Raw genomic sequence first — 16,470 nt, forward strand, 5'->3', positions numbered from 1 at the left:
ATTCCAATTGGCCCAGCTGGGCCTCAGCGCAGTAACAACAACAGGTTAAACGAATTTCGTTCTAATGTTTTGCATTTTTTTTTTTTTTTTAGCAAGACTGACAAGCACAGATATTAAACCCTAGAATAGAAGCTCATCTGTAAGCTTGCTATGCCGAAAACCTGTAGCCACTAAGATAGTTTCAGGTATTGCCATCTAGAAGCTGAAGATCATAGTTATCTTCTTCATCATATAGGCAAATGCCGGGAGGCCATTTATACTACATTGTTGAGAATGTTGTCCTGATGTATCGGAGACGCTTAATCATCGATGACTTATAATTTTTGTCGTCATTCGTGTCACGTCAACAGTGTGTGTCCCTGCCAAGTCCAACCCGCAGCGACTTGCGCGCGCGAATCATCAGCCAGTAGGTAAGTAAGCCGAACGTGTACTACGTTCTGACCTGAAACTGGCGTAAGCAACTTGTAAACAAACCTTGACGGCACTGTACGTCGACAAGCATGTGTGTGCTTTTAAGTATATTGCCGTTTGCAAGATGATGCTGGTACACACAAGTGATAGCGAAAAAGCTTCGGTTTTCACGTTAGGCACTTTTCTACAGTGGATACCTTGCGCTTCGCCAAACAAACCGAAGAGAGGCCACGCGGGGCGAGAGATAGAGAGGGGCACACAAACAGACGATAACAGTGCAAATATCACACAAAACTTATTTTACCCAGCAGGCAAAGTGCGAGAAGGCGACGAAGAAGGTCGTCGGCAGAGTGTGTCGGTTGGTAGCCTTTGCTTGCTTGCAGCCGACTTTGAAGTGCAAAATCGAAACTTCAAGCAATCACACTTGTCTTGTCCCCCTGCTGTCGCACCTACCGGTTACCTACAGGAATTCCCCAAATAGCGCGGTGGGTGGTGCAGTCCATCCACCCATATTTCAAGGCAGTCCTCCAACCAATTGAGCTGATTTTCTGTAGGTGACTAGTGTCAACACACACACAAAAGCAGCTCAATTGGTTGGAGGACAGCTAAGAAATAGCGGTGGGTTGAACGCACATCCCACCGCGCTATTCGGGGGATTCCTGTAGGTGTTGTCCATGACCCACACGCGGTGATGAACTTGACGAAAGTCGAATTTCATACAAGCTCCCTCGTGGACTTGGTCGCAGCAAGCGATTGATTCTTCTTCTTCTCAGGACATGTTTTTCATCTAAGGCTTTTTATGGGGTCCTTCGTTTCTTAAGCAATTAATGGATTTGTAGAGTACGACCGATTTGATCACACATGCACACTCACTATATACTGTCTACACTTTAAAATCTGAAATATTCCTCCTCTTTTGTGATCTAACTCATGGACTCTCAACATAAACGCTTACCTATCAAATTATCATCGCAAATATATTCTACACTAGCTGAGTACCCGGCCTTGCTCGGGATTCAATATAAGCTTGAGTGTATGTGCCGAATAAAATAAAGCATGATATATTGTACGTAGCCACCCCTCCCCCTCTTATCTAAGGGGCTACCCCCTATGAACATCTCCTTATACCTCCACATGCCAAATTTGGTTCGATTTGCTTGATTAGTTCTCGAGTTATGCAGAAATTTCTGTTTTATTTGTATGGAAACCCCCCCCCCCCCTTAAAGAGTGGGGAGGGGTTTCGAACCATCATAAGAATCTTTACCTGCATACAAATTTTCACGCTGATCGGATTAGTAGTTTCCGAGTCAATTCTTCGATGCAATCGGTGTAAATATTTACATTGCTTGTAACAAAGAATAAGGGTGACAGACAGACAGACAGACAGACAGACAGACAGACAGACAGACAGACAGACAGACAGACAGACAGACAGACAGACAGACAGACAGACAGACAGACAGACAGACAGACAGACAGACAGACAGACAGACAGACAGACAGACAGACAGACAGACAGACAGACAGACAGACAGACAGACAGACAGACAGACAGACAGACAGACAGACAGACAGACAGACAGACAGACAGACAGACAGACAGACAGACAGACAGACAGACAGACAGACAGACAGACAGACAGACAGACAGACAGACAGACAGACAGACAGACAGACAGACAGACAGACAGACAGACAGACAGACAGACAGACAGACAGACAGACAGACAGACAGACAGACAGACAGACAGACAGACAGACAGACAGACAGACAGACAGACAGACAGACAGACAGACAGACAGACAGACAGACAGACAGACAGACAGACAGACAGACAGACAGACAGACAGACAGACAGACAGACAGACAGACAGACAGACAGACAGACAGACAGCAGCAGCGTTTGATTTCCCGATTCCAAGTGTCAGCGCAAGGAAGATTGGAGCGACTTTTGGGCGCTTGCGACCTCGGAGACATGCGTCTTACACATCTTCTGGCGAAACTTGCTGCGGACCTGAATGTTACGGATGATTTGCTGAAAATGCAGTTCCTCCGGTGGATACCACCGAGTGTCAAAGTCGTTCTCGCTATCAGTGATGGTATCATCGGGAAACTCGCCGAGATGGCAGACAAAATGCTTGAGTCTCCATCGTCACACGTCGCCGCAGCCTCCACCAGCTCCTCCGGAACAGATGTCGTCGCCGAGCTTCAAAACCAAATTGCGGCATTGACAGCAGAAATACGACTTCCAGAAGTCGATCCACATCGAGATCAAGCTTAGTGACAGACGACGAAATATGCTGGTTCCACCGGAAGTTTGGGGGGCGTGCTTTGAAATGCCGTGAGCCCTATAAGTACAATCCAAAAAACTAGAATCTCGTTCGCTCGAAACGGCGGGAGTGAACGCAGCCCCGGAAAGCCGCCGTATTCTGTTTTACGATCGTTCATCCAACATGAGATTTCTTATCGATCTTATCGAACACCGTTCGTTTTACACGCAGCGATTGGATCAAGAATTAAAGTGTACGATAAGCGATACGTCACAACAGATTTAGGACTACGTCGGCGCTTCACTTGGCCTTTCCTCGTTGCAGATGCTATTATCGGTGCTGACTTTCTCGCAACGTTCAGCATATTGGTAGACCTGAAACACCGGCGCCTTATAGATGGTCTAACTAAGCTTCCGTCGACTGGAGGTTTGACTGATACATCCGTTCACAGCGTTACAGTAGTTGCTGCAGATCGTTCGTTCCGAGAATTTTTGCCAGAATTTAAGGAAGTCACCATACCGACAATGATAAAAACAGCAGTGCAACACGACGTTACTCATCCAGGGCTGGTAGCGATCAATGCTGTCAAAAATAGTGATTTTAGTGACCATGTTGAAGAAATAAGTGACCAAATAGTGACTTATAGTTGTAAAAAACGGACTTAAAAGTGACCTAAGGGAAGAAAATTACTCGTTCTGATGGCATACCAAATAAATGTTTGATGATTTAGACAAATCTCGTAAACACTTATATATGTACGATAGGAACCTTAAAAAGGAAAGATTCAATAGAAAATTTTTGATTCAACTTCCAAGTGTCTACTGCCTGGAATATCCTGAAAATCGGGAATTCTCAGGGAATTCTATTTCTCCTGAAAATACCTGGAAGTCTCAGGGAATCTTTTCATTACTCAGGAAATTTAATTTCCAAAGAAAAGAATGTATTTAAAAAAACATTCAATATTCCTATTTATTTTCATTCACACATTTGAAATCGGAGCATAAGTCCTCGTAATTTTTTGGTGAACACTAAGGGGGTAAGGAGATGCTAAAACATTAAATCTGAGAATAACTCCAGGAGATCTTCAAAAAAATTCGAAAAATAATTCCAGGAGAGATTTCCAAACAAATTAAGGAGAGAAATCTAAGGAATTTGTAAGGAGAAATGAAATTTAATTCTTAGGCAGCTTTCAAGTATCAAGTATCAAGTAGGAGTAGAATTCCAAGGTAAGGAGTGAGATTAAAAAAGAAATCTGAAAAGAATTCAATACAAATTCCTAGAAGCTTTTCATAGGATTTCTTACTGAGGTGAATTTGAAGGCAGTTCTTAGAAAAATTAAAAGCAAATTTGATTCGATGGATAGTTTCGAGAAGTATTCTAACTATATTCCTATGATATTTTTTAGAGAATTCAGACAAACGTTCCAAGTGAATTTCTGAAATAATTCGATGAGAGTTTCGGGAGAATACGAGCGAATGATGATGCGAACTCCAAGCAAATTTTAATGTGAAATCTCCGTTGAATGTGTAATGGAGGCCTTCAGAACAACTTGAAAGTTCTCAAAATATTCCTGAAGTTAATGAATTTGCCTTGAAGTTCTAGCCTGATGCTCACAATACTTCTCATCATTGTTTTTAACATCTCTAAACTTGTTCGGACTCCCTAAAGTTTCCACAATGATCCTAATGATCATTAATCTTCTCGAAAGTTTTATAAATTCACAGAAATTCTCTAAATTTCTTTAAAATTATGTAATTTCGCTGCTTTGGAATATCTCTGCTCTGAGGATGTCTGTTCTTTCTTGAAGTTATTTTTTAGCATTTTAGCGAGATCAATGTCTTTTATAAAGTTCTCTAAACTTCTCTAAAGTGTTTACAGCTCTCATGAAGCTTGTGCACTACCCTGAATTTAATTGAACTTAATTTTAAAAATATTTAAGCTTCCGTGAACTTCTGGTCTTATGTGAAAACCCCAATAATTTTCTTAATATCTCTAAAGTTCTTCAATGATCTCTAAAGTTCAATTTTCGAAACTAATTCATAGCTTCTTCAATAGTCTAAAGTTTCCCGATGCTTTGAAAACTGCCCATAATATTCCTCAATTTTCTTAAAATTCTCTAGACTGCCCTGAATATCTTAGTATTTTGTTGAAAGAACCCACAATTTACTGGAATTGATTGAAGTGCCTTTGAGTTCTACAATTTTCTTTAAGTTTTATAAAGTATATAAACGCTCACGGAGCTTTGCCTTAAATCACTAATTTTCCCTGGAATGTCTAGCCCTGAAGTTTTCAATGCTTACCTTAATTTCTCTAAATTTATCAAATGTTTACATATTTATAATTCCCTGAATCTTCTCCAGTTTTCAGATCAATCATAGAATTCTCGGAACATCCCAGAATACCAAGGAACTCCTCTCGAACACCTTTAAACTTCCATGGAATTCTCTTGATTTCTGTGAAATTTCTGAAAAATTTCTGAGGTTTTCATAAATTTTCTGAAGGTCTCTGTACTGAATCTATCGGAACATCTTAAGGTTTCTCGATTTTATTTCAGCACATCATGAAATTATTCTGAATTTGTCTAAACTCACGGTTATAGATTTTTTAGCCAATCCAATAGTTTGGGCTAAAATTTCGGGGACTTACGCTTAAGATCTCTTTATTAATAACAGTGCAGAAATTATCTGCAGAACACTAAAAAAATCCTGAAATTCGTCCTTAAATTCTCTTTGAATTCAGGAAAGATTTCACCTCCTTAGAAATTTCCATGCACTTTGCCTCTGAGTTGTCTTGGAGTTCTCCTCTAAGTTCTACTGAAAATTCACATGGAGTTCTCCTTAAAATTATCTGGAAATGCTTTCTGTTCCTAGTCCAAGTTGTACCCAAGAAATTGTTCACAGGGCTACTTAAAAAAACACTGATCTCACACAATTGACTTTGAGCTCTAGTCATATCCCTCGTATAGTTCAACCCAAAAATCCCTAGAACTTTTTGTCTGAAGTACCTTATCTCTAGAATCTATCCTAAAATCTGTTCAAAACTGCTTTGGAAAAAAGTTCTTTTAATAGTTGTACAAAGTAACTGTATCCTGAAAATCTAGTATGTTCCAAGGGTCTTGAGATTTTTTAAAGAGAGGAAGAAGAATCCCGGTGACATCGAATTTTCGTCATTTTAGCATACTGTAACAATATTTTAACGAATTTTACGTTCTTTAGTGACTTTAGTGACTTTTTGTCGAAAATAGGGACTTTTTAGTAACCACCTTAAAAAAAGTGACAAAGTCACTAAAAGGTGACCCGCTATCAGCCCTGCTCATCACATACAGACGAAAGGGCCACCGGTAGCAAACAAGTGTCGTCGAATGGCTCCGGACAAGGTGAGTGCTGCCAAGAAAGAGTTTCAGGTTATGATCGATCTCGGCATTTGTCGTCCCTCCAGCAGTTGTTGGTCGAGCCCACTTCACTGCGTTCCGAAAAAGACCGGTGAATTGAGGTTTGTGGGAGATTATCAAGCGCTAAGTAAACTGACTGTGCCAGATCGATACCCCGTACCTCTCATATTCACGACTTGCTTAACGCCTTCCAGGGAAAAAAAACTTATTCACAACCCTGGATTTGGGAAGAGCATATCATCAAATTCCTGTGAAGGAGGATGATATACCCAAGACTGCAGTAATAACCCCGTTCGGCCTCTATGAGTTTACTCGAATGCAGTTTGTGCTGTGCAATGCTAGCCAAACATTCCAGAGGTTCATGCACAGGGTTTTCAGCAATATGGATTTTGTGGTGGTCTTTGTGGACGACATTTGTATCGCGTCACACACACCCGAAGAGCATTATAATTATGTGCGGGCCGTATTTCAACGATTAAAATCCTACGGTCTTATTATAAACGTGGCCAAAAGCTGTTGCGCGGAGAGTAGTGTCAACTTTCTTGGATACGTGGTGAACAAGGATGGATCCCTCCCCTTACCGGATAGAGTCAAGGCAGTTACAGACTTTCCAATCCCTTCCACCGTGAAAGAATTGAGACGATTCCTTGCATTACTGAACTGTTACAAGAGGTTTGTCGCGCACGCGTCTGATCTACAGGATGATCTCCGAAACCTAATTCCTGGAAATAAAAAGAAAGATTGTCGGAAAATAGCTTGGACCGATAATGCCAGAAAAGCGTTCGATCAATGCAAAATCTCTCTAGCGAAAACCGCACTTTTGCATTACTCCGATTCCTCGAAACCGTTGAGTTTACTTATCGATGCATCAAATACTGCAGCAGGCGCTGTGCTACAGCAGTTCAACGGCAGCAACTGGATTCCATTGGGCTTCTATTCGGAAAAGTTCTCTTTGGCTCATGTGAAATAATTAACGTTTGGCCGAGAGCTGACAGCCATGAAGATGTCGGTGCAATACTTTCGTCATATGCTGGAAGGAAGCAGATTCGTTATTTACACCGATCACATGCCGTTAACATACGCTTTGGCTTCAATTCCAAGCAGTCGTCTTCCACACGAGGAGCGTCATATCAGCGGACAGTTCAACGTGGTAGCAGATGCCTTATCCAGAACAGAAACGATTTCTCTTCCCACACCGATTGACTACGACAAAATTGCTGCTGATCAAGTCGCTGACAACGAGATGCAAGGCCTGCTGGATTCGTCTTCTGCGTTGAAACTGGAATTGCGTCAGACACCTTTAGCATCAAGACCCCTGTATTGAGATGTGTCACAAAACAAAGTAAGACCATATGTTCCACCTGAGCATCGTGACGCGGTTCTTCAACATATCCATGGTCTGGCTCATCCAAGAGTGCGTTCTACTCGACGACTTGTAGCGGATCGGTTCGTATGGAAGAACATGAACAAGGACATTAAGTTACTCGTGCAGAACTGCCAACAATGCCAACGTTCCAAGATTCATCGCCACACAGTAGCTCCTCTTCAGAGTATTCCTCCGCCAAACAGCCGTTTTCGACATGTTCATGTGGATATTGTGGGACCGTTGCCACCATCGAACGGCAACCGCTATCTGCTATCAATCATCGACCGTTTTTCTCGATGGCCTGAAGCCGTACAACTTCAAGACATGACTGCTGAGACTGTCGCTCGGGCTATGTGCGTTATCTGGATTTCTCGTTTCGGCGTACCAGAAACAGTCACCACGGATCAAGGAAGGCAATTCCAATCTGATCTGTTTCGTGAATTGGCTAAAGCGATGGGTTCCAAACACATCCGAACAACGGCAAACCACCCACAATCAAATGGTTTGGCGGAGCGATTTCATCGAACCTTGAAAGCTGCAATAATGGCTGTTGATTCGAAGCACTGTTGTGATCAATTACCGATGATAATGCTGGGATTGCGTACGTCTTTCCGATCGGATTTTGATTGTTCAGTTGCGGAGTTGGTGTATGGTCAAACGTTGCGGATTCCCGGGGAGTTTCTAGAACGTTCAAGTCAGGATATCGATAGAACGGATTTCGCCAAGCAAATGCGAGACATGTTTAGCAAGCTGAAACCAGTTGATCCTGCTCACCATGCAAAACCAGCCGTGTTCGTGAACCCCGAGCTTAACAAGTGCAGCCACGTCTTTGTTAGGATCGACGCAGTCTGGTGCAACCGCATGAAGGACCATTTGCAGTAGTGAAGTGATATGAGAAGTACATGGACGTGAAAATCAATGGGAAGGTACAGAGGATTTCAATAGATCGCTTGAAACCAGCTTTCATTTGCGATCAAAGTATAAGTGAGCATCCATCACCAGATCAGAATACCAAAATTACACCATTAGGACATAGAGTCAGGTTCCTAGTGTAATTAAGGGGGGGACTATGTGGTGTGCACTGCCAACACTGGACAACAGCGCACACCAGAATACACCCCTGCATCAAAAGCAACCATGTTGATATAAGTTAGTAAGTTTGGGACAAGGGAGAAATAAACACGTTGTAAAGTCACAAACGTTTTCGATTTATTCTATCGCGGAATTCTCCTTCCGGTCCCCACACGTACAACGAAGGATCAGCGCAGAATCTTCTGCGGGAGTTGAGCTACATTAATAATTCTGTTATGTAGAATGAACAATAAAGAAGAAACAAAGCTTATCATAGGGGGCAACCAGATTCGAATCCCGGTCTTACCTAATATCTTCTGGGATGGGAATTTTCAAATTTTTTCCCGCTGTTTTTCTCGGATATTCATTCCAGTATTTAATCTCAATTGGCATGGACTTCGATGGTGTATCCACTGGACTTTATATGCTTGATCTTATAATTTTGAAAGATGTCTCAGTACTGGTGGGGGATGCCAATACGTATTGATCCCAAATATATAAGCTCTTGAATTATGAATCACCAACGTTTGACCTCTGTGTGGAGCTGAGTGGATTGGGCGAAAACTTCTAGAAGTCTATACAGCACTTCTGCTGAATCCTATTTTCCAAGCATGACAGATCCTAAGGGGTAGATGTTTGATAGCTTTAATCGGTGGTACATTGCAGTAGGAACCATAACTGCTTGGTAGGCTTGAACGGTTGGTGGTAGAAGGCATCATAATCAGCGCTATGATGGGCTTGGGTGATATCTTTGAGGATCCGCACTTCTGAGTCGATCAGATGATTTAAAACTGATTCGACGATGTTACTCCTAGGATGGGATTGAACTCTCGCCCGTTCGAGTTATGGGGAGGATTTAATATACAGACATTTCATTCATCATCGATCGATCCTTTGCTCCTGTACACCTGGAAGGAATCAACAGTTTAAAGGACATCGAGACAGAATTTTATGGATGCGTTGAATTTGCTTGAACACCTAGATGAACACCCTATAGGTTTGTTGGCTTCCAGTCCTCCACCTCCCATTCCGCTAACGTTCTAATGATAATGCTTGCCATGATCCATCAGAGAAATTGAGAATGTAAACACAATCACAAGTCATAAGTTTCAGGGTTGCCAAACTCATGGAATATTGACCCTGATGGACACGTTCGGCACAGCTTAATCACTCGGCACGAATTAAAGGGTGCAGAGTTGAGTACCCCTTGATAGTGACTTTAATTTCCCCGGCGTATAACCAGTGTTGGCAGTTAAAAGGGTGGAAGATCCGGGGGGTAACAACATGTACCGTATGCATTCTCAAAAATTTCGTTTTCGAGTTTTTTTTTTATTTATTCAAGGGGGGATGTTTTTCAGAGTCTTAAACTATGTTAATCATCGATCGAGTTTCCACTGGCTGCAACTACGGCCTCCACATGCTTCCGGAATGCACGGCAGGTTCTAATGATGTAGTCTGGTTCCATTTCTCTCCAGGTACGGCTCAATGTTTGCCGGAGGCTTGCTGTACTCGGGTGGCGTTTAGAACAGGCCATATTGAGTAATCCAGTGGAGTAAGATCGGGGCTGGATGGCGGCGCGGCCACATATCCTTCGCCCAAAACGGAAGATGTTCCTGTAACCACTTCTGAGTGCGGTTCGAGGCGTGGCACGGATCCCCATCTTGTTGAAATACAACATTTGGCTTCTTACCGTACTGTTCTTTGATCCACGGAAGAACATACTTACTTAAAATACCGATGTAGACCTCCGTGTTGACCTTGTCGCCTTCTGGAATGAACACCGGGTCCATTTTTTGCCATCGGATGCCACCAATCCAAACACCATAACGCTAGCAGGATGCTTGGTCAGATACACGTTTTTGTGCTCGTCGGCCACGTCTGTTACCGGAAGAGAATATACCGGTTGGTTCTGGAATTTGATACGGGATTGACGGTAAACATGCTGTTGTCGGTGAACAGGATTACCGGATTTTTTCGCTTAAGGAAGTTCAAGATTTTCTTGCATCGTTCGACTCGTAGCTCCCGGATGCGGTTGGTAATCAGGTGAGTTTTTTTTTCCGTGCCCTCGACTTCGCCCCGCAATCTTCCTTTACGATCTTCCGTGCCGTAAAGTCACTGATCCCGTGTTTCTTTGCCATTTTCCTTATTGAACGCACTGGATTCACCCGAATCTTCCTTTTGATAGCAGTGATAACCCTCGGAACCCGAGCTGACCTCGGACGAACTGTCGCCACCTTCGCGGATAGTTGTCCTTTCTTTTCTCGGTCTAAAACCCTTTTGACGGTCCACCGGGACACTCCCACGGCGATTGAAATGTCTTTTTGCGACATTTGCGCGTGGGACAAATCACGAATACGCTGCCACTTCGTCACGGTGCAACTGTCAAACTAAGTAAATCATTTTCTTTTATACACAGCCTACTACGGTATGAGCTATAGGTTACGAGCATGCAAAGAAAACCAAGGCATTGTATGCACAGGTGAAACGGGAATTCTCCCTTTTCAAATGTTAGTCTAGAAATAATGCCCAAAAGGCTTTAAAATCACCAAAATAGTATTTAAAATGCCGAAAAGTGCCCACAAGGTTATAACACCTCTCAAAAAAAGTCGAATAAAACCAAAATAGTCTCAAATATCCAACAAGACTAAGACCAAAAAAGCTACACAAATGTCTTTAATTGCCTTAAATGACCTTAAAACGCTTAAATAGCTTTAAATTCTACACCAAAAAACTTTCAAAATTAAAAAAAAAAGCTCAGATAAAATAATCTTAAACCGTGGAAATCTTACCAAGAGTCTTCAGAAAACCGTCATTAACCTCTTTATTACAAATCTGTAGCAATTCTACGAAAAAGTTCAATATTAATTATATTAATGTTCACAACATTGTAAACCACATGAAAATGTCACCAGCAAACTCGGTTCTAGAAATTTCTACCGATTTTCTACCGTTCAACGTTTGTTTGTGACAAGCGACTTTCCAAATATGTAACATGATACTCAGAACTCAAAAGTACCTATAATGTAGTCAGCTTTTCTAGGAAAAATCGTTAATATTTCGTTACTGGCCGGCAACGGACGGCAAGAGCCACACTCGCTTGTCCCGAATTTTAACATTATCACCTTTTCTCCGCTATCCCCTCTGCCGGGCGGACGAAGAAAAGCCATAAAAATCTCGGAACCGAAAATCAACTACCGTGTATCATCATTATCATCAATATTCAGCATGCAGGGAAAACAACAAACATGAAGTGCAGCCGCAGCCCAGCAGCACAGAGTGGCGCGAAGTTTGACAAATCCGACAAAAACTCTTTGATTCTGGAAGCATTTCCTATTGCTTTGACAGGCCTTTTTCAGATTGTTAGTGTTAACAAAATTGCCACCAAGTGGGTGTTGATTTGCTTTTGCAAACGAGGCGGGCTAAGAAGGCGATTTCGTTGAGAAAGTTATGATTCTGAGGAAATGCTACCGTAGAGACATAACAGTGAGAGGATAGATAGATAGAGAGATAGATGACCTTACGTTACTGCAGAGCAATTGTTGTAACTTCGCTTTAGATTTTTGCTCCGTTTGGAAGCAACTAATTTAAATACTTTCTAAAAATCTACCATTTTCCTTATTCGAACCCACCCTGTGTCAGGCAGCAACAGCGGACGCAGTCAGTGTACCGTTCACCGACCAGTCCGGGGGGTTTTCGGTTGGTGTTGGCTTTCTCCGGGGGGTGCGCTCTGCTCTGTGTCGATATGTACCTATGTATGTATCTCTGATTCGGAAAAATTACTACCGTAACGTGTTTTCAGATTGGTCTATAACTAAAATCGATCTGCCATAGTGAAGCCAGCCTTGCACCAGTCTGATGGACGAGCCGCACCAGGTGAATCATCCGCCGTCCGAAACGGGTTGAAATGTAGTTGTTGATACCACCCGGGCGATAGCGGTACGGCTAGGTCATAAATAAGAGTTTAAATTTTCCACTAACTGTTAATCAATCGTTTGGTTTCCCCAGCACAAATGGCAGACGCAAAATGAATGATTAAGGAATTCTATTGACACACATAGGTATCGGCAACGCTAAGCTCAAGAAGAGTATCCACTGCGCAGGGTTAGTTGATGTGATAATGATTACTAATTGACATAAGTATAATAATAATAGTTGACTCACCAGATTTTTGCTAACATCCTCCTGTGCCTTTTCCGCCTTCTTATCGCCACGTTCCAGCGAGTTGACCGCTTCCTTCAGTGCCTTCACCAGCTCCTGGGGACTTTTCTGGGATTTGCCAAAAAGAGGCATTCTGTGGCAGCTGCTACTTCTTCTGGCGCCGGGATTCTATTATGCTGGAGGTGGAAATCACGATCGTCACTTTTCTTCTCTCTCGCTATAATTGCCGTATTGCTTCTTCTCACTTATTCCTTAATATTTTTTGATCATACACCTGTAGATATTTTAAGAAAGGGGGGAAAGGGGGGGTTGTTGCTGCTTCACTTATCACTTTTCTGAAATTCGGATGGCTTGACTTGTTCGCGCACTGATCTTTCACTATATGATTACCGCTTTGTTTCTCTCTTTCTCTCTCTCTCTATCTGGCTTCAATCGAGCGAAGCAGGTTTCACTTGGCACGTGATGAGCGGCACGAGGTGGTGGAGATCTGATAAAATTTCACAAAAAACACAGCCACACGTGGTGGTGTGGGGTTCGATTAGGAGGAGGGAATCGAACGCTTATCTGTTTGTGGCAGCAACAGCTTTCGGCCAGGCGCGAAATGATTCAATTGGTTCGAAGAATTCAAAGTATCCGGGCAGGATTGGGTGGTTGATGAATGGAATTTATGACTACCATAATGACTCATTTGTGATTACAACAAACCTGGGACTTAGCATCATAATTATCGAAGGTTTTTCCAGAAGAAATATCAGCCCCTCATCTCGATTCTTAATGTTTTTGGAATGATTCAGAAATTCAGAATGTATTCCCATGACTCCAGAAAGCACCGTCAGTGGCATTGGCTTGAAGAACATTTGGAGTGGGTTGAGTATTTTCCTATTTATTCCATTGTAACTAATTGCTTATCTTTTGAAATGTATACGTATGTTGGTCACCTGTTGTAGACTTCGTCAGTGCTTAGAATTCAATGGTTAAAAACAAAGAGTGATTTTTGAGTACTAGGAACTAAGGCAATCTACAAGAGCTGTCTAAAGATAAGCAATTATAGCAGATCTATACGGAAGTTACTAAGTCCACTCGAAATCCTTCCTAATTATGATCGGCTTTCTGTTGCGCCAAAACATGATCAAAGCAACGGTTTCTAACTCATTTCAGTCTCTAATCTTGTAGCTCTAGCAACTCAGCCGAGGTCGGTGGGATTTTTCTGAGGCATAAACATCTCTGGTTACGTCTTCCTTCGGAAGTCCGGAAGTCCTTCGGAAGGGAAGTAAAGCCGGTGGTGCAGGTGTGAAAGCTGCCTTCCTGCACATTCGATTGCCGTCAATGGATGGCAATCGATGTCCGTCGGTGATTGGCACTAGATTGCGGAACAGAGACCGACGTTAAATAAAAGAAAAAGATACATTGACAGACTTTCGCGTGATATTGACAAAATTGGTTTTTCACATAGTCACTGACTGATTCTCAAAAAACTGTTGTCAAAATCTCATTCATTTTTTCGTCAATGACAAAGATTCACCTGGTAACAAAAAGTGTTATTTCGAGCATTCTGAGTCAGATTATTGTTATCCGAGCAGTTCAGTACGTAAATGCTTGTTCACTTTAACAGCTTAATGTAATTGTTATGCTCAAGTAAATTCAATTCGTTTCAAATTTAGCTCATAAAAATATCTGCACAATTGCGTCAGTGACAGCATTGTCACTGACAACTGACATGGTTCGCCTTGACGATGACTGTTAGTTCAAATGAGTGACCAACTGGGTACTGGTAGAGTCGGTGTTTAATGAGTCACGCCAAGAGAAAAACAGTTGAACTCGCATCACGGTTTTCAAAAGATTCAATTTCTTTTCACTTGGCAACAGAGGACGTCTACATCAACTTCAAATGACTTCTAGCGAGAAAAAAATAGCAGCTGTAGTAAATCATTATATCAGTGATTTTGTCAAATTATCTTAACAAAAAATAGTATAAATTCTCATTACTGATCATTACCAAACTAATCCCATGACAATTTAATGCTCATGCTCTGCGTGTTTATAATCATTTCTTCGATTATATTTTATATTTTATTGCAATACCTTTCGTGGACCTTTCATAGCATCTTAATGTTTGTTTACTTTGCACGATAGGTAGCCGGTTTGACAGTACAATAGGTAGACTTGGCTTCACTCTTGGCGTGACTCATTATACACAGACTCTATGTACTGGGTACACCAAAAATACGTATCCATTTCAAATTAGTTGATTTATGCATCCCTATTTTCTTTAAAATACATTATTTCTCGACCAACAATATAAAAGGGCGCATCACATTTTATAAAGAAAACTTATAATGGTCTTTTCTCGAAGTTCGCCTTGCCAAACCAACACAACAAACACCATACGGGGTATTGGAACACGAATATGATCGAACTTGCATTAGCCTCGGATGTTTTTTTCGTCGAAAGTTGGTCAATAGGGTTAGAAACAAAATGCAGAATATTTGAAAATATTTCATCGGCGAAAATTAAAAATTAAGTGCATTAATATTTTACCTCTTTAATACTGTTGTGGATATAATCCTGAACACTCAATATGATCACAAATGAACTTTTTTTTTAGTTCTCAGCAGCGTTGCCAGATATACCGATTGATCGGTATTTATACCGATTTCTGAACTAGATACCGATATACAGATAAGATTCCTCAGAATACCGATTTTTTAAATGATCAAAATTATTATTGCCTAACCGCGCTCGAATTTCGGAGAGAATTACTGTGAGAGACTTGTATCTTTTTAAATAACCTAAAATTTTGGAGGCCTCAAAATTCTTTAAAAAAAAATCATTTTTGAAAATGTCATATGCTTGATACTCTTTTGACTAATGCTTCCATTTCTTCACCGTTTTTGGCTACCCATGAATCGAGAAACTGTCGATGGATCTTTCTGGTTATTCTTAGAGAATCGCGAAATACTTTTTAAACATTATTCATTTTTGTTCATTTTTACTGATGCTACGCGTGAAATACTTCAGGCGACCCCCCGGTAATCCCGCGTAGGACCGAAAGAGGAAAAGGAAGAGAAGAAATTTAGTGGAAATAAAAGTTTTGTTCTGCACACACGCGTTTTGATTCAATCACCAGCAAATCTTCCGAAAACCAATTCTTATGATATTTTTCTGTGAACATTTTGGTCCATTCGAACCGGATGAACATTTTGTGAGATAGATAGAAGATATGGCGAAGAACCTGGATAGGTTGATTGACCAGCGTGATTTGGCGAAGGAAAAGATGATTCGGATTCAAGAGCGATTGGATCAAGAAAACATCAGTATTCACTGGCTCAAATTGCAACTCGAGACTCTCCGCCGGTGCAACGACGATCGGCAGAAGTCATACCTGGAGATTTGTGAACTCGTTTCGAGGGATCAACGTGACGAGTTTAGAAGAGACTACTTCCGAAACGAGGAACTGTACAACGAGCTGTTTGTGCAAGTTCAAACGGAAATCGAAAAGTGGAATGTAGAAGAAGAAGACAAACAGCGAAGAAAAATGAATGTGTTGCCGCCTGCTTTCGTGCCGCAGCAACCAGTAGTAGTGATGAATTCGACACCTCATCTGCAGGTACCGCTGCAAACATTCGACGGCAGTCTTGAGAATTGGTACTCATTTAAGTGTATGTTCAATACTATAATGAACAGGTACCCTGATGAGTCTCCGGCGATTAAACTTTACCACTTGAAGAATTGCCTTGTTGGAAACGCTGCTGGTAAGCTTGACCAAGACGTAATCAACAACAACGATTACGATTCGGCATGG

The 16,470-nt window shown here is 41.7% G+C and overlaps 1 protein-coding gene across 4 annotated transcripts in view; it reads right to left on the reverse strand.

The window, feature by feature from the left end:
• Mo25 (calcium binding protein Mo25) overlaps positions 1–16,470 on the reverse strand; it is a 43,701-nt gene that overhangs the window by 16,907 nt on the left and 10,324 nt on the right. For 2 of the 4 annotated variants that reach the window (XM_065235252.1, XM_065235254.1), the window contains exon 2: positions 12,672–12,942. In XM_065235252.1, coding sequence (XP_065091324.1) covers positions 12,672–12,800 — 129 coding nt within the window. In that variant the 5' untranslated portion in view covers positions 12,801–12,942. Of the gene's footprint in view, positions 1–12,671; positions 13,156–16,470 lie in introns of all 4 variants that reach the window. The other 2 variants (XM_065235251.1, XM_065235253.1) reach the window with 1 other exon arrangement.

The sequence above is a fragment of the Ochlerotatus camptorhynchus genome, unplaced genomic scaffold (assembly GCF_037179485.1).
Source record: "Ochlerotatus camptorhynchus isolate MF236.1 unplaced genomic scaffold, CSIRO-AGI_Acam_v1.1 ptg000467l, whole genome shotgun sequence".
In the NCBI taxonomy this organism is placed as follows: domain Eukaryota; kingdom Metazoa; phylum Arthropoda; class Insecta; order Diptera; family Culicidae; genus Ochlerotatus; species Ochlerotatus camptorhynchus.